The sequence below is a fragment of the Lupinus angustifolius genome, chromosome LG16, assembly GCF_001865875.1.
Source record: "Lupinus angustifolius cultivar Tanjil chromosome LG16, LupAngTanjil_v1.0, whole genome shotgun sequence".
Lineage (NCBI taxonomy): Eukaryota > Viridiplantae > Streptophyta > Magnoliopsida > Fabales > Fabaceae > Lupinus > Lupinus angustifolius.
Window position 1 is genome coordinate 19,026,491 of NC_032024.1, and position 18,374 is coordinate 19,044,864.

The window sequence follows — 18,374 nt, forward strand, 5'->3', positions numbered from 1 at the left end:
GATATAATTAGTAGAATCCTATTAATCAAAAAAATCATCAATAAATTTATAATTTCATTATTATTTGATTCTAAAATAACATTAGTATAAAAATAAATATTTGATTACGAATATGTATGCTGCTCGTGTATTCGCATGGTTAAAACCATATATATTACCAGTGCATTCATATTGTTAAAAATTATTAATTATATATAAAATCATATGGTCAAACCATACGGTTTAACTGTTTAAATCGGATAAACTCAATATGGGTTATCTACTGGTTTAGCATCTTGCTCGACTTTCTCAGCATTGTTTTTTACACATACATAACACGATATAATTATTAGTATCCTATTAATCAAAAAAATCATAAATAAATTTATAATTTCATTATTTTTTGATTCTAAATTAACATTAGTATAAAAATAAATATTTGATTACGAATATGTATGTTGCTCGTGCATTCGCATGGTTAAAACCATATATGTTACTATTGCATTCATATTGTTAAAAATTATTTATTATATATAAAATCATACGGTCAAACCATACGGTTTAACTGTTTAAATTGGATAAACTTAATATGGGTCATCTACTGGTTTAACATCTTGCTCGACTTTCTCAACATTATTTTTTACACATACATAACATGATATAGTTAGTAGTATCCTATTAATCAAAAAAATCATCAATAAATTTATAATTTCATTATTATTTGATTCTAAAATAACATTAGTATAAAAATAAATATTATTTAACTCTAAAATAGCTACAAATATGATTCATATTATTATTATTATTATTATTTTAATATTGCTATAGTAACATTATATTTTAATATTGTATAGGTAATCATATTCCTTTTATTTTTAAATAAATCACATGTCATGAGGGCTTGAGAGATTGAGGATTGACACATGTCATGAGAGACCTTGAGTTTTGATAAGAGGTTGACACATGTCATGAGGGTTTGAGAGATTGACACATGTCATGAGAAAGTTGTTTTTATTATATAGGTAATAGATATAACAAATCAATTATTATTCTCTTTTTATTATTTTGATTAAATTTATCAGAAAAAATATATGTCATATCCTAATTTATTGTGTTTTAAATTTATGAGTTATTTTTATACAATGATTATTAGCTAAAACATAATCAAATAAATAACATTTAATTATACAATATTTGAATGCTAAAAATATATTCAAATATTTATACACAATGAACATTAATCTAAAATAAAACATAAGCATTTAAGAGATATGCTAAAAAATCCTTATGACTTTATATGATACTTATAAACGTAATCACAAAAAATATGATGCAAAAATAACTCCTTATATTTATAATTTTATATAGAGAATATAGAGGTGAGATATTATCCAATACAATTTGAATTTTATTTATTGAGTTATTTAAGAATCAAATATTTTCTATAATCACACTTTCAACAAATAAATGCTTATACAAACACATTTATAATTGTTAATATTCTACATATACACTAAAAATTATGCATAAACAAATAAGCTACCCTAATGAGAAATATAATGTTTTAATACATAATTTATTGATATTATAAAGTATATGTATATTATATTTGCATTATGCATAAACAAATAAGCTACCCGTGTAAGAAATATAATGTTTTAATACATAATTTATTGTTACTCTACTAGTTGCAACAAAAAAAAAAAAAGTGGTTGGTGAATCCTCATCGCACACACGGAAGTTTTTTGTTCAAGTGAAAGGATAAGGACATAATAGTATTTTGAAAATACATAGCATCCTTCTCTAATTTTTATTCTCTTCTCCGGTGATTTTTTTTGCCATCATCGCCAAAAACCAAAGAAAAAAAAAATAGTTCATCTTCATTGGAAGAAGAAAGCTAAACGAATCGTTTTGAAACAGATCTGAATCGCAATCCATTTTTCATTTCATGTTCTTCTCCAATTTCCAATTCTCCCCTCGTGAGTCTCTCTATTTTCAATTTAATTCTGAATTTTAATTTCAATTTCATTTTCATTTTCATTTCATTTCATTTGATGTGTGTTTATGCGAAGCGTGTGCAAACAGATCTTGAAAATTGGCGCCTCAACGCCGTTCCCAGCGCCACGTCGGCGGCGGCCAGATGCAGCAGAGTAATTCCGCCGCCGCCGCTCTATACGACGGCGTCGCCGGATCTCTGCATAATGCAGGCCCCACCACCACCGATGCCGGTGACGCCGTCATGGCTCGGTGGTTGCAGTCCGCTGGCTTGCAGCATCTGGCTTCTCCCTTGGCTTCAAATGCCATCGATAATCGCTTACTCCCGAATCTCCTCATGCAGGTATTGTGAAATGCCTCTCATTCATATAATTGTGATATTTTTTTAGTTTTCATTTTGTGTAGTTTTTTTGTTTAATGTTAATTGTGATGATTCCATCATTTCCATGGGTAGCACGATGCTTTTCATTTCCTTAATATGTATGTTTAAGTGATTTGTATGTTATATGTTATTTGATGAAGTTATTTCAGTATCTGGTCTATGCAGCACAAAAGCATAGTTACCTGGTACCGTGGTACGCTCTTGTGTACTTTTGTCATTTTTACTTTAGTTTTACGAGACCTTATTTATGACGAACTTGGTACATAGTATGCTGTACATAAGGTAAATGAGAGGATTATGTAACTATGCTCCTAAGTCTAAGTGTATTTTACATGTATGCTTTATAGTTTATATTTACATTAACTCATGCTAGCTTTCAAAACATTATGTATCATTTTCAATTTCATATTTGTAGTTTAATGTTAAGCTTTTACTAATTTTATGTCTTGTAAGATAACCGTGTCTATCGTATTGGTGGCCCTTGTCATATTTGTGCTTACTGATATTATTTTTAGATAAAGGGGGTTTGGTTGGTTATGTGAATCATAATGTCTTTCATTTTTGGATGAAGTTTGTGATAGTTAAAATTTTGTTATGCTTGTTTTGTATGTTATATCACTCTTCTAAGTTTGAGCTATCTTGCATTTTCAGGCATAATAACTTTGTGTGCCTACACTTGGTAGTATAGGTCCAATTTGGGATATGATGGTTGTCTATGAGTATAGGTCCAATTTGACATTGATAAATATGATATTGTTGTAGGGTTATGGAGCACAGTCTGCTGAAGAGAAGCAGAGGCTTTTGAAGTTAATGAGAAACCTCAATTTTAGTGGGGAATCTGGTTCAGAGCCATATACACCCAATGCCCAAACTTTTGGTGGAGGGGCTGCATTGGATGGGTTTTATTCCCCTGAGTTCAGGGGGGACTTTGGGGCTGGGCTTTTGGATCTTCATGCTATGGATGATAATGAGCTTTTATCAGAGGTATGATTCATCATATTATTGTTGCCTGTTTGGATAAGATTAACTTACTAGCAGTTTGTCATGAAAAGTTTTGAAATTGTTTATACCATCTCATGCAACTGTTTATGTTGGTGATGATGAAAATCCTACCCTCCTAGGTTATATAGTCAGTGGTTTAGGCTCTAATTTTGTTGTATGCATGTTTAGAAGTAAATAGTTTCTCCTGAACCATGTAGCCATACCCTACCTAGTGGGAAAAGGCTTTGGTTATTGTTAATGCTGCAAGCTTCTTCTCTCAGATTACTTATATTTCTTCATTTAGCATCACGTTCCAGCAGTAATACAAGTATGTTGCTTGCATGTGTTTGTTGGCTCTAATTATTTTCCTCTGATCAGCATGTTATTTCAGAATCGTTTGAGCCATCACCCTTCATGCCTGGAGATAATGGAGTATTTGAAGATGATTTCGATCCAATTAACAGTACACTGCATAGAGGAGAAGCAGATGTTGATGCCTCAATATCGTTACCTATGAATGACAAAGAGAGTAGTAGTACAAGAGAAAATAACGTTGCTAAGATTAAAGTTGTGGTATGTCATTTGTAGACATAAGTAACCTACATAAACCTTCAGAGAACGTCTTACTTTTGCATAAGACATGTAGAAAGATCTGATTTTTCATATGTAGCATTCGGACTTCTATATGCATTGAAAGTAATAGTAGCTACATATTTGGAATTTGGTTTCTGTCCTTTGTTCCCTTAATATTCCACTAATAGAACAATGAACAACAACCACAATGACTACTATCACCCTTGTCATTGTTGATTCCAAACTAGCAAAATAATTTTGCCAAAATAATCATTTGGTAAGGAAAATGTTGAGGAAAATGCAATTTTATTAAGATTTCGTACATGATGAAATTCAAACCATTTTGAAACTTTTCATTATTGAATTAAAACATATTTTTTATTCATTAGCATATGAGGGAGATTCGTAATTATTGTTATTTTAATAAAACATTGAAAAATCTCCCTTTTAATGCATGACTTAGGTACGCAAAAGACCTTTGAACAAGAAAGAGCATGCTAAGAAGGAGGATGATATTGTAACAGTGTCTGACAATGCCTATTTGACAGTCCATGAAACCAAACTAAAGGTTTGTTTAGATATTGAATTGAAGCAATACTCACCATTTATAACTATACTGAGGTCAAAGGTTGAATTAATGCTGTCTCAATATTGAGCTTTTCTCTTTTATGTTTATATTCTTATTTTTGCTCACTTTCAATGATCTGATCTTTTGTCATATCGTGAAAAGGTTGATTTGACAGCTTATGTAGAGAAACATGAGTTTTGTTTTGACGCTGTTCTTGATGAGCATGTTGCCAATGATGAAGTAAGGCATTGTTTTTTGATATATAAATAACTTTTTTCAGTTGCTTTGATATCATTGTTTTGCTTCTTCATGAATGCCTTGGTCTTGATTTATTTGATCTAAGGAATGATTGCTTTACAATAACAGGTATATCAAGCTACAGTAGAACCAATTATTCCTACAATCTTCGAGCGAACCAAAGCTACCTGTTTTGCTTATGGTCAGACAGGTGAGAAATTTTACTATTTTGTTTATACTATATAGCATTTGTTGTTAGTCCTTGATATGTCAGAACATATTGAACAAGAAAAGGATAAGGGTTTGGGTTTTTGTTCTTTTGGGCGTGTGTTGTTCCTGGCAGGCATGTCTGCTAAAGAGCAGTATATTTACCGTCTCAAAATGATCATAAAATACTTTAGAGAGTGGAGGGTTTTGATGGACTCCGTTTAGATGGAAATGATATTTCATACTTGATGGCATATGGAATTACACACACTATTAAAGGTTTGAAATTCACCCTTTTCCATGAAGCAGAATTTGTAATCATTGGCACGAACACATAAGTTTGCCCATTCATGTACCATACTTGCTTGATCCTCAAACAGTTACTTCATCACTTGCATTCATTACTATGATGCTAATGAATGTTGCTTTATTTTCAGGAAGTGGCAAAACATATACAATGCAACCATTACCACTCAGAGCGGCAGAAGACCTTATTCGACAGTTGAACCGTCCAGTTTACCGTAATCAGCGATTTAAATTGTGGCTTAGCTACTTTGAGATATATGGTGGAAAACTTTTTGATCTTCTTAGTGACAGAAAGTGGGTGTTTCTTTCCTTTTCATATATTTTGTATCTGATTTTAACCTTTCATATGATTTCAGTGTACAACAACCACAACCAGGCCTTAGCCCCTTATGATTACAGTGTGTATTAGTTTAAATGCATTTTTGTTGTATTACAGTTTGTCCATGTGCCATTATGTTTTCCTTTGGTATAAGTGCTTTGAGTTTGGATCTGGGCCAATTAGGAGATGTCATTTTTAGTGTTTGTGTTGAGGATTTAAATGCTTTAATACACATATGTTCTGATATTGAGCTTCACTCCTGCATGAAACACTCATTTTCTGTTTATTTCTGTATGTATAGATATACAACTATCTGTCAATTAATCTACAAATACCTGCTGAATGGCTATGTTTGTTACTCTATGAATAGGAAACTTTGCATGAGGGAAGATGGACGGCAGCAAGTTTGCATTGTAGGACTGCAAGAATTTGAAGTTTGTGATGTACAGATTGTCAAAGAATTCATTGAAAAGGGGAATGCTGCAAGAAGTACGGGGTCCACTGGTGCTAATGAGGAGTCCTCCAGGTCACATGCTATCTTACAACTGGCTGTGAAGAAGCATGGTGAGGTGAAAGAGAGCAAGCGGAACAATGACGGAAATGAGGCAAGAAGTGGGAAGGTTGTGGGGAAGATTTCTTTTATTGACCTTGCTGGAAGCGAAAGAGGTGCTGACACCACTGACAATGATCGTCAGACACGGTACTTAAATATTTATGTTATTTGCTTAGTGTTCCATATCCATCTGGAAAGAGCCTATTCGTTTGTGAGGGTAAGGTTGCGTATATCTACCATCCAGACCCTATTAGGTGGGAGCCTTGAGCATTGGGCCGGCCTTTTTTAGTGTTTCAAACCTCTCAAAACTCAACTGGATGGTGGTGCTTTGTGGAATGTTCTATGCATGAAATTTTTTTTTCCTGCTTATTCTGAATCTTTCAGTACATAGAATTAAGCTGGGCTGATATTGAAAATCAGTATAGAACTGATGAGAGCTTCCCTTTCTTTTTTATTTAGCTTTTCTAACTCTACTCTTCCTTGAGACTCTTAAAATTGGGAACATTAAGAAACATAAACCACTTTAGTTGGCAAAAGTAAAAACCATCTAATTGTTCTGATTCTTTTTGCTACTTGATATTTCTGGCTGAAAGTAAACTTCTTAAAACCAGCTCAATAGCTACTGAATTTATACCTGATATTACTCTGAACACATAATAAAATGAAAGGTTCAAGTTAAATTATATTTGTACTTTTTTAGCTGTCTGTCTTAGTATTTTGAGTTATTGTGTTTATGTTTTTCTAATTTAAAACTAGACTTAGTAATTAGTATAATAAATCGAGGATTACCTAGTTGCCCAAATTTTTACAACTATGTGGGGTCACTTTATAAATAGATGCCAACTGCACAAACGTGTAGATGGTTTATTTTGTGTCTTCCTTCTATCCATGTATTGTAACAATTTTACTTGTTTAAATGAAGCATGTTCTTTTATTAACAAATCATTTAGTTTAAATTTTTTATGTATCTCCTCTATAGGATAGAAGGAGCAGAAATCAACAAAAGCCTTTTGGCTTTGAAGGAGTGTATTCGTGCTCTAGACAATGACCAGATTCATATTCCATTTCGGGGAAGCAAGCTTACAGAAGTACTTCGTGACTCCTTTGTGGGCAATTCGAAGACTGTTATGATTTCTTGTATATCTCCTGGTGCTGGGTCTTGCGAACATACGCTTAATACCTTGAGATATGCTGATCGGTATGTGTTTCCCTATTACGAGCTTGAACATTATGTTTTATATATAAAAGAACCTTCCATTCTTTTACAGACCTTCATGGTTGCATATATTAACTGTTTCATCACAACGTAAACAGGGTTAAAAGTCTATCAAAAAGTGGAAATCCTAGAAAAGACCTTGCCCCAAATCCAGCACCACAAGCAAACAAGGAGGTATCGTCCACATCATCCATTCCAGCTAGTGCTGCGCCAGATTTTAATGATCAGCGTCAAGAGAAAACAACAGACATGGGCAGGAAATTTGCTGTAAAGGAAACTTCTTTGTATAGCTCTGCTGCTGATGTAAACAAACAACCATCAAGTTTTTCTTCAAGTTTCCTATTCAATGGGCGAGAGGAAAAAGGATTGGCTTATGCTTCTGTGGACAGGGAGAGGTTTGAAGTGAAGAACTCGTACAGTGATTCTACCAGTCAAAAGGTGAACTCTTATTCACAGAATGATACAGATGAGAAAGTGCAAAAGGTGTCTTCTCCACGCAGAAAAGGGTCTAAGGAAGAGAAGTCAGAAAGGCCTGCAAACTTAATGAAAAGGGATGCCAATGGTAATGGTTCTAATATCCCCACAAGTTCCAAGCAACAGAGCACAGGGAATTATACCACTGTTACCACCCGGTCCAGGGTTCAAGGAGCAGAATCCTCCCCCGATGGGAATATCAGTGCAATACTTGAGGTTTGTCAAATATGCAGAATCACCCTTCATTTACTAGTTTTCAGGTGAACATAACTGTGTTTGCCATCTGTTTTATTATTTTATTGTATTTTCCAGGAGGAAGAAGCACTATTTACTGCTCATACGAAAGAAATCGAGGACACGATGGAGATTGTTCGTGAAGTGAGTTATTAAATGTTTTTCTTTAGATCATATAAGGATTTGAAATTCACTTTTCTATTTACTTTTGTCATATCATTTTACTTGAGTTTTCGAACTGTGGTTTATGTTCTTCATCAACTGACAATAGGAAAAGATATTGGTGGAAATTTTAAATTTCAGATAACTTGTGGACAACTTTTAGGGTGCTCATCTTGTATTTGCTTCTGGTTTCAGGAAATGAAACTCTTGGCAGAAGTTGACCAGCCAGGAAGCTTCATCGACAATTATGTAAGCCAATTGAGCTTTTTGCTTTCTCGAAAAGCAGCTAGTCTCGTTGGTCTTCAAGCTCGCCTTGCACGATTCCAAAGTCGTCTAAAAGAACATGAGATACTAAGTAGAAAGAGAGTTCCCCGTTAACAAGGGACTCAATTTCTCTTGTTTGTTAGTAATATAGCTGAGAGGTTTTGGTTGATGATTGATAAAAACAAATCTTTTGTTGGATATATTCTAATTTGCCAAAATGTATATGCCCTTGTGTGAATTTTGCAAAGTTGGTGTTACCTATGAATGTTGAGATATCTGCCCCAAAATTTTAAGTATGGGTTGGCAAAGTTCAAAAAATAAAATTTGTTTTGGATACAGAAATCAATCCACTGTTTCAACTTGTGCTCATTTTTTCCCCTTCCTCTTTTCTTCACCTCCCATTTCTATCTAACCATATTGATGGGATTATTTTTAGGATTTTGTTATCCTCATCTGTTCAAGAGACTAAAAAAGTTAATGTTGTATTGGGAAAGTGCTTGGGTAGATCTTTTATTTATTAGTAGATTTGGTAGAAATGTGTACAATGAAAGATGAAAATTTAGAATGAAGTCTTCTTTACAATTATTTGTCAATTGTAAAAGAAATACAAGAACCTATGAGATGGAAGGTGAGAGAGGGTTACATTTATACAGTTTTCACTTTGATTAATTGTTTCTACCACTATTTTTTTGCTAACTTAAACTGACTACTATGAGATATAGAGATTTGACTAAAAAGTCTAGTAGTAGTGCAAGGCCTTAATACACAAGATGACCAAAATGTTAAGAGTTCAATTCCTGCGAGTAATGCTAGTTGAGAGGGGCAGCCACAAATCCAAAAAATGATTAGTTTTTAAACATAAGGGATATCCTTTTTAGTATTATTGGGCAAAACAATAAATGGAAGCTGATATCTTGAGATTCACACCCTAGTTGTCTAATCAGCTTCACTCAGGACAAGAGATGATCACACTTCAATACATTTGGAGGGTGGTAAAAAACAAAATGTCAGCAACAACAGTATCATATACATGAAAATTTCTTAATCTTGTTATACCACTCTTTCTACTAATTCTCCTAATTATAACAAAAGTATTATTAGTTTCTATATTGCATTGTATATATTTATTTAATACTGCAAAATGTGGTGTAAAAAAGTGGCAAAAATAAGAGTTGCCACTGGATTAAGTTACTGGAAATGTTTCATAAGGGTTATATTTCTAATGTATAAGTAGAATTGCAGAGATTGTCAAACATAAGCCTTGCCAATCTGCCATAATACCAAAGCAACTATCATTCTTCATTCTTTTCAATTCACTTGACACCAAAACAGAATATTATCAAAACAAATAGTAAAACTGAATATAAATACAAGAATAAGTTCAAATAGCACAACTAGCACAACATAATTAACAACTAATGCTTGAAACAATGCCTCATCTAAATAATTCACAATAGCATATACAACCTACTGCACGTGAACACCACAACCATAATATGTGTCCTATCCAAGCTAACAAATGTTCTAACTCTTGAATGGCTGACAATTGTTCGATTGTTAAGACATTAATGAAAGTGAAGGATCCATCGTTAAACAGTGCCGTCGGTTAGACATTAATGACCTTCTGAATCTCTTGTAAAAAATCCTACAACAATGGCAAGTATTGGAATGCTGATAATTTGCTTAGTCGGCTTTCAATCTCAAAATTTCTTTAGCTGTCCTAAGCCGGAAATAAGGCATGTTTTCCTACAAAAAAAAAAGAAAGAGAAAATCAATTATGAACTGATATCAAACATGGTATTCTCAAAGGGAGGATTCTTCTGCCAATCTCAAGGCTGAAATTAAAATACGCATTTTTTGGATCTTTGAAGGTTCTGGCAAGGAAGCATTGGTATTAAAGGGCGCCCAATGCACGAGGCTCCCAACTAGTGGATCTGGGGATGATAGATGAATGTAATTTTACCCTCGCAAGCAAAGGGCACCCATGTAAAATATTGTCATATTATTAGATTAAATATTGTCATGCTACACACTTGTAAAAAACCACCAACTTTAAAGAATGAGATTTGATGTAATTAATATTTAATAACACTTGAAACAAAATTCTGCCTAGATGCAGTAACACTAAAAAATAATGGTTATTGACAACTTAGTTATTAATTATGAGCTAGGAAGCACAAAAACATATGTATACACCAGACACAATATGAACACACATTACCGAACACAGACACTGGCCGATATATAGGATACAAGGATGCAACATTATATATATTAGCAACATTATATATATTAGCAACATTACATGATATTTTCAAATGTAGCTTGCATAACTATTTTTTATGATTAATTGCATAACCATTTGAAAGACTAATTGCATATAATTTGCAAGGTCAGTTATAAATGACTACTGTGGTCACTTGCTACCATTACTATCATAGCAAGGTGTATTTTCCTATGATAATGAGCATAATGAAATTTCTAAGAATTAGATTCACAAAAACTGATTACCAGAATTTCTAATACTAAAAGATAAATTATATATTTCACCTTCTGAAAAAGGTCTTCTAAAGCAAGCTTGAGTGTAAAGTGAACATGTAAAAGTATATCATTCCTTGATTAGCTAAAAAGCATTGAGATCTCAACTCACTTTAGCTAATCAAGGCCTCAAGGGTGTATACACTTACTTTCTCACTTTACACTCAAGCTCACTTAGAGGAGCCTTATCCTCCACTTGTAATATATTAATGTGCAAACAGAAAATTATAGTCAGATCTAGTCAATCTAAAGACCTTTCCCCTTTACAAACCGTGTCTGACACTTCGACACCATAATAAACACAGGTGTTCGTTTCAATGAATCAATTTTCATTCCTTGTTGAAAATGAGAATGGCTATCTAGTTATTTGCGTGACGAAAAAACATACTCAACATGCCAGAATATATAGAAAACAAACAAATATAATTACAAACAGAATACTTCCATGTCTTACCTGTTTGAAGCACAACCTCAGTCCTCTACTATAGAAGTCAGCATATTTGATCATAAACACCCCACAATCAAACCTGTTCAAAAACATATTTCTGTTTAGAAAACAATTCACCAAAAGTCGCTACTAAGTACTAACTTGAATTTGAGCTGCTAAACATTGGAGAAGCTCTTCCAAGGAAATGCAGTTAAAAAAAGTTGCAACATCTCTCTTGGACTAAATAAATACAACAGGCTTTTATATAGTGAAACCATTTTATTATCATGTACTAGATTACTAAATTAATCAATTATTTCAATAAACAAACTCTCTACAGCATTGTCATACTATCAAGTTTATGATGTCTTCGGGGTAATGTCTTAAGACGAATTTATTAGATTATTCTCTATGTAATAATACGTGCTCATTGGTTAAATAATGTACTTGGAAAGTTACAATTTTTTCCGGAGATCTGATCTTTAAAAGAAGTGGGTTGTAGAACACTAAACTAAAAGGAGATCTCATAAATCATTCGCGTAAGAAAAGTATACAAACCCATTTTCCTGCTCAGGAAGGTCTTCAACGAACTCTCTTTCCCAAGAACTTACATCAATCTCCTTTCCAGTCTTGTCCTTCACTTCGTCCACATAATATCTAGCCTGGAGGCATCAATGATAAACATTAGAAAAAGCTTGCAGTAGCTAATTGTTAATACTACCTTCGGTCCTTTTTATTAGGTAGTTCTCTTATTTATATTTCTTTTCCGATTTATCTATAAATTTAACTTGGCTGAAAAAGAAACATCAGTCTATCGGACGCTTTGTTTGAAATACTATATGTGAGATAAAAACGGGGTTAACCAAATCAGCTTAAACCTCAAATCACTCCACATTGCAACTAAAATTAATAATAATGAAAAGACAAAAAATAAATAAACAAGACAAATCACAAGTTTACATTGTAAAAAGAAATATTAATTAATAAAACCAAAGAAGATGTTCTGACTTAGATAACTTCTGATATCTTATAATAATAAATATTAAGTTTGGATAACAAATTCACAGCTAAAATGAAATAGACCAAAAACATTACCAGTGCTTTCAGCACTTGGCTATCCATTCCTTTCAATGAGTCAAGATACTGGAATTTCTCATCTTTCTTATTGATGACAGCCAAACACCAATGGATCTCTTTATGAATAGGTACAAATATCTGGCAATGACAACAAATCAGGTAAAATATCCACATGAAAATCAATTCAGTTGGCCTTAAGAAAAAGAAAAGCTAAATTTGGTTCCAAATACTTACTTTATCACATTCATCTAGACCATATCCCAATTTCCTTTGGCTGGTCCATCTTCTAACAGATTTGAAATCATAACTATTCCTGCCACCTATTAACTGGAATTAACATTCAAAATAAAAACAATCAATATCTGACCAACATGATTAAATTAAAAATATAGATGATGACTAAGGTGTCTTTGTTCGTAATAATGAGTGCCAAACATCAACAAATTTGTCCAAAAAAATCTAGGTCAATCAGAAGCACTGGGAAAAAATAACTTTGGACAAGCACTAGCCAAAGCAACCCTCTATTTCTATACCTTTCCAGACATAGTAAGATTGGAAGAAGAAAAGGGAAAGGGAAAAGATTAAACAAAAAGTGCTAAAAACAAATGATCACCCAAGCAATTAAGAGATTCATGCCAAAGAGGTTCAATTTATTTCATGGAATACATCTCGAACCAGGATTGGTTGACACCAGTATAATGGGTGCACTTACATGGGTGGAACTAGGATATAAACCTTGGAGGAATAAAACAATTGGTTGATACCAATATAAGAATATGTGCACATACAGGGGTGAACTAGGATATAAACTTAGCAGGAATAAACCAATAACTTATAAATGAACTAGAACTTACGAGTATTTTGGCAATTTCTAAAAATAAGGGAAGGGGGATCATCCTCCTGAAGGTGAACATGACATGGTTGTGCCACTGCTTACATCATCCATAACTCTTTTTAGAATAGGGTTTTAATTGATAAAATTGTTTAATTATGAATAAATTTAATGTCAGTTAAGCAAGGCTCAGGAAACTTAAATTAGAAGTATGTGACTGATACGTGATAACTACATTATAAGTTAATTTTAAGATATCCTTATGGAGTAAGAAAACAAGATTGGATTAAAAGTGAGGTCTTGTCAACACAATATACATGAAATATGAATTCACTACACTGGTAGAGTTTGTAAATGTTCAAACTAATATCTTATATGAAGATATTCATTCACATATTGTGTAAGAATGTTAAACAAAACATTACTGGATCTTGACCCAATTTATTTATGTCTGCGTATACTTGAATAGAGGGTAGCCCCAGACTAAGGCTTCGTTGTTGTTGTATACATAAATAAGCGGAACATATCAAGTGAAAAAAGTAGGTTGTTGTGGAAAAATACTTGCTAACAGAATAATAAATACTCCCGTAGAAAGCACCTAGCCAGATCAATTTTAACTACATTATTTTTTAATCCAATGTCATGTATAGCTACATAGTGTGATGTGCTATTGTGTTAATAAGAGAAGAAAATCTTATTGGATGATCCACATGTGGTCAAGAAGATAACAAAGCCATGTGTCTAAAGTTACAGGTGAACTTTAACAAACTTGTAATATTTCTCTATGTAGTTAATCTCAATTATCCACATGAAAATCAATTCAGTTGGCCTTAAGAAAAAGAAAAGCTAAATTTGGTTCCAAATACTTACTTTATCACATTCATCTAGACCATATCCCAATTTCCTTTGGCTGGTCCATCTTCTAACAGATTTGAAATCATAACTATTCCTGCCACCTATTAACTGGAATTAACATTCAAAATAAAAACAATCAATATCTGACCAACATGATTAAATTAAAAATATAGATGATGACTAAGGTGTCTTTGTTCGTAATAATGAGTGCCAAACATCAACAAATTTGTCCAAAAAAATCTAGGTCAATCAGAAGCACTGGGAAAAAATAACTTTGGACAAGCACTAGCCAAAGCAACCCTCTATTTCTATACCTTTCCAGACATAGTAAGATTGGAAGAAGAAAAGGGAAAGGGAAAAGATTAAACAAAAAGTGCTAAAAACAAATGATCACCCAAGCAATTAAGAGATTCATGCCAAAGAGGTTCAATTTATTTCATGGAATACATCTCGAACCAGGATTGGTTGACACCAGTATAATGGGTGCACTTACATGGGTGGAACTAGGATATAAACCTTGGAGGAATAAAACAATTGGTTGATACCAATATAAGAATATGTGCACATACAGGGGTGAACTAGGATATAAACTTAGCAGGAATAAACCAATAACTTATAAATGAACTAGAACTTACGAGTATTTTGGCAATTTCTAAAAATAAGGGAAGGGGGATCATCCTCCTGAAGGTGAACATGACATGGTTGTGCCACTGCTTACATCATCCATAACTCTTTTTAGAATAGGGTTTTAATTGATAAAATTGTTTAATTATGAATAAATTTAATGTCAGTTAAGCAAGGCTCAGGAAACTTAAATTAGAAGTATGTGACTGATACGTGATAACTACATTATAAGTTAATTTTAAGATATCCTTATGGAGTAAGAAAACAAGATTGGATTAAAAGTGAGGTCTTGTCAACACAATATACATGAAATATGAATTCACTACACTGGTAGAGTTTGTAAATGTTCAAACTAATATCTTATATGAAGATATTCATTCACATATTGTGTAAGAATGTTAAACAAAACATTACTGGATCTTGACCCAATTTATTTATGTCTGCGTATACTTGAATAGAGGGTAGCCCCAGACTAAGGCTTCGTTGTTGTTGTATACATAAATAAGCGGAACATATCAAGTGAAAAAAGTAGGTTGTTGTGGAAAAATACTTGCTAACAGAATAATAAATACTCCCGTAGAAAGCACCTAGCCAGATCAATTTTAACTACATTATTTTTTAATCCAATGTCATGTATAGCTACATAGTGTGATGTGCTATTGTGTTAATAAGAGAAGAAAATCTTATTGGATGATCCACATGTGGTCAAGAAGATAACAAAGCCATGTGTCTAAAGTTACAGGTGAACTTTAACAAACTTGTAATATTTCTCTATGTAGTTAATCTCAATCCCAGTCAGATACTGGGCTTTCCTAAGATTGCATCATGGCAGAGGGCATCATAGGGATGCGATTCTGGCTGGCATCCCAGTTCACTATCTCGGACTGCCATCATGGTTTCATGGCAGGAAATCAGTGTTAGGGATAACAGGGTGAAGTCCCTGTTTTGCCCTAATTTTTAAGCTGTTTTCTCCTATGTTTTTGAACTCAATCATCTCGTCATCCCCACCCCGAATGCTAATTCGAACTAAAGGCTCTTGAGTGAGCAGCTTTCATACCATCCGACCAAAACACTGCTCTAACCATTATCAGCTCCCAACTTTCATGCCATTCCTCATCAACCCAGTCTCGTTTCAGCCACAGGCACCATCATCCCAGCAACCACCATCTCAGTTATATTGTTATTGGATTCGAGTTATGTCTTTAATTCTATTTTTAGCAATTATATGAATATAATATATATACTTAGTTTCCCTAAATGCCCAAATCTCAGCCAACCCTCTATCCCAGTTTTGGGGTTGGCCGATTCGCTCCTCTATACGGGATTGATTACTTATTTCCAGACAATAATTTCTGGTTAGTTGAAACAAATGCTTCAAGAAAGGAGAATAACTCCCTTCATAGTTCATGCGAAGGTAAATTCCCCCCCTAAATCAACACTAAAGAATCATATGAAGATGTATTTTACCTTCTTGTAGAAAAATGTATTGAAAAAATGACATTTCAGAAACTTCTTTGGTTCTCTTTTCTCCCTCTCTTTTAGCAGCTCATGGTACACGTTTATCACCTGCAAAATTAAGGTACATCTATACTGAATCTAGTGGTACAACAATGTCAAATGATGATATGATCAGGTATGAAATTCTTTCAGTAACACAAAGAAAAAAGGATAGCAAATAGTAAGCAGACAAGATCACCTCATCATTTAACCAAGCACCTAGCCTAAGGCACTGAAACTTTTCTGCATTGATCTCAATGTTAGAATTCTCATGGGTAACCAATATCTTCTTCCTGTATAAGAAAGCCATAAATGAGCTAAGATAGAAATTAAACTCTTCTCAACAACATATAGACGAGTTATCGAAACATACCGTTTAGCATAAAAGGCTTTTTCAACCTCACTTATTTCCTTCTTTGTAAGAGGGGTAAAAGGTTCATGTGGCACTTCCTGAAAACCATAATAAAACATGGGTAAATTGCGGTAAAGGTTAGACTACTTCTCACTACAAATGCATGAACAACCAGTTAACGAGTAATTACCTCGATCACCTCAACTGGTTCCTTCTTTGGACGCAACAAAGCAAGCGCATCCCTGCGCTTCTCTTGTAGTTCAATTTCAAACTTGAGCCTCTCTGTTGCCGGCTCCCTTCCTCTAACAGACTCAAGCAACTTCTTATAAACAAGAACACTCGAAAAATCATGCTCTTCACTCAAATCAAAAGGGTCCCACTTTTTTTCAGCATTAACTACTCTATTCCTCAAGTTACTATTAGCCAACTCAGAATCAACTAATGAAACTGACTTATCCTGAATTCCATCATCCACAACCATAGTATCCAAATCATATATCTCAATAACATCATCTTCGACAACACGAACCTCCTCTTCAATACTCAAATCTTCCAAAACCTTATACCTATTACGACTATCGGTGTCGAAGTCTATAACCTCTTTCCCCTTTGGGGTGTATCTAATTGAAGCCACTGCTTCTCGTTTCGCCTTTTCATATTTTCGACTAAAACAATTACCCATATCAAAATTTTCCCCAAACTCACCACTATCCCTACCTTCAAAGCTCGACCCACTTCTGAATTTCGTTAAAAAATCAAACTTTCGAGGCCTGCAAGGAGCGTGCACCTCTCTAACCAACGGTAGCTTGACTTCGGGGTATCGAGAAATTCTCGAAACAACAGTACCATTGCATGATGATGATGACGAAACGGGTGGGGAGGGTGCGGATGATGAAATTTTGGGTCTTTTATACGAAGAAGAATTGGGAATAGGAGATTGAGGATTATTGGTTTCATTAAGGTTCATGCATTCTTGAGGGCGCTTACGGTGGGAAGTGATGACACCCATTGATGGAAAGGGAATCGGAGAGGGTTGAAAAAGCACAACCATTGAAGAAAAAGCATAATCAGAAGGATGAATTTGGGGAATTAGGGTTTCGTAAGGAGTGGATGAAACCCTAGATGATACCCTAGATGAAACGACGTCAAATTGGAAGGAATATAAAAGTAGAAGCAATGGTTTTTGTTGAATAAAACCGAAAATATTTTTTGCAGTGAAGAAGCGAAGAGATTTTGGTTTCTGAGCTCTGCTTTCGCGGCACACAAAAATTACAAAATACTTTTTATTAGTCCCAGTTTCTTTTTTACGATGCCAGTTTTATAAATAAATCAAGAGAAAAAGAAACTGAAAAAAATAAGTTTTTAATTCTTAAAATATTAAACATTTAGTAATTTAACTGCTGTGAATACCTTTTTAGTTTTTTTGGTCGAGGTTAAGAAAATATTTCTTTTGTTTTTTTGTATTTTTGGTGTGGTATTTTTCATAATTTTTTTTGGAAGATATGTGAAAATTAAGAAAGTTAATTAATGTGATTAATTTTATTAAATGCGTCAATTGTTAGATGCTAGTAACGTTTCTATTTATATAGCCTATTGTTTATAAGATATAATTTATATGCTATAAATATCAAATATAATAATTTATATGCAACAATTTTTTTGAATGTGGTAGTTTTTGAAAAAATAACTAACATGCAGTTTTTTTTAAATTAATTCAAATGG

At 33.4% G+C, this 18,374-nt stretch overlaps 2 protein-coding genes across 5 annotated transcripts; one reads left to right on the forward strand and one right to left on the reverse strand.

The window, feature by feature from the left end:
• Nucleotides 1,776-8,792, forward strand: LOC109329923 (kinesin-like protein KIN-13A). 4 transcript variants are annotated; one of them, XM_019563821.1, is made up of 13 exons: nucleotides 1,776-1,967; nucleotides 2,065-2,317; nucleotides 3,119-3,340; nucleotides 3,716-3,910; nucleotides 4,374-4,478; nucleotides 4,641-4,718; nucleotides 4,845-4,926; nucleotides 5,360-5,522; nucleotides 5,918-6,247; nucleotides 7,080-7,298; nucleotides 7,415-8,006; nucleotides 8,103-8,168; nucleotides 8,382-8,792. In XM_019563821.1, exons 2-13 carry the CDS (start codon nucleotides 2,120-2,122, stop codon nucleotides 8,562-8,564), a joined length of 2,433 nt encoding a protein of 810 aa, XP_019419366.1. In that variant the 5' UTR covers nucleotides 1,776-1,967; nucleotides 2,065-2,119; the 3' UTR covers nucleotides 8,565-8,792. The 4 variants fall into 4 exon arrangements, with proteins under 4 accessions (XP_019419366.1, XP_019419364.1, XP_019419365.1 ...); XM_019563819.1 differs by having other exon boundaries at nucleotides 1,776-1,958; nucleotides 2,052-2,317; XM_019563820.1 differs by having other exon boundaries at nucleotides 1,776-1,958.
• LOC109330280 (ubiquitin-like-specific protease ESD4) lies at nucleotides 9,870-17,881 on the reverse strand. The gene is made up of 9 exons (XM_019564422.1): nucleotides 16,843-17,881; nucleotides 16,674-16,750; nucleotides 16,500-16,593; nucleotides 16,271-16,369; nucleotides 14,195-14,287; nucleotides 12,511-12,630; nucleotides 11,974-12,077; nucleotides 11,443-11,515; nucleotides 9,870-10,196 (listed from the first exon to the last, which is right to left on the reverse strand). Exons 1-9 carry the CDS (start codon nucleotides 17,701-17,703, stop codon nucleotides 10,134-10,136), a joined length of 1,584 nt encoding a protein of 527 aa, XP_019419967.1. The 5' UTR covers nucleotides 17,704-17,881; the 3' UTR covers nucleotides 9,870-10,133.

Excerpts from the sequence above, each read along its gene's own strand:
- LOC109329923 (XM_019563821.1), top strand. The coding sequence starts at position 2,120 with ATGCAGCAGAGTAATTCCGCCGCCGCCGCTCTATACGACGGCGTCGCC. Across the intron at positions 4,479-4,640 it reads TCCATGAAACCAAACTAAAG|GTTGATTTGACAGCTTATGT; the intron begins GTTTGTTTAGAT and ends TATCGTGAAAAG. Across the intron at positions 4,927-5,359 it reads TTTTGCTTATGGTCAGACAG|GAAGTGGCAAAACATATACA; the intron begins GTGAGAAATTTT and ends CTTTATTTTCAG.
- LOC109330280 (XM_019564422.1), bottom strand. The coding sequence starts at position 17,703 with ATGGTTGTGCTTTTTCAACCCTCTCCGATTCCCTTTCCATCAATGGGT. Across the intron at positions 16,751-16,842 it reads AACCAGTTGAGGTGATCGAG|GAAGTGCCACATGAACCTTT; the intron begins GTAATTACTCGT and ends TATGGTTTTCAG. Across the intron at positions 10,197-11,442 it reads TGAGGTTGTGCTTCAAACAG|GAAAACATGCCTTATTTCCG; the intron begins GTAAGACATGGA and ends TTTTTTTTGTAG.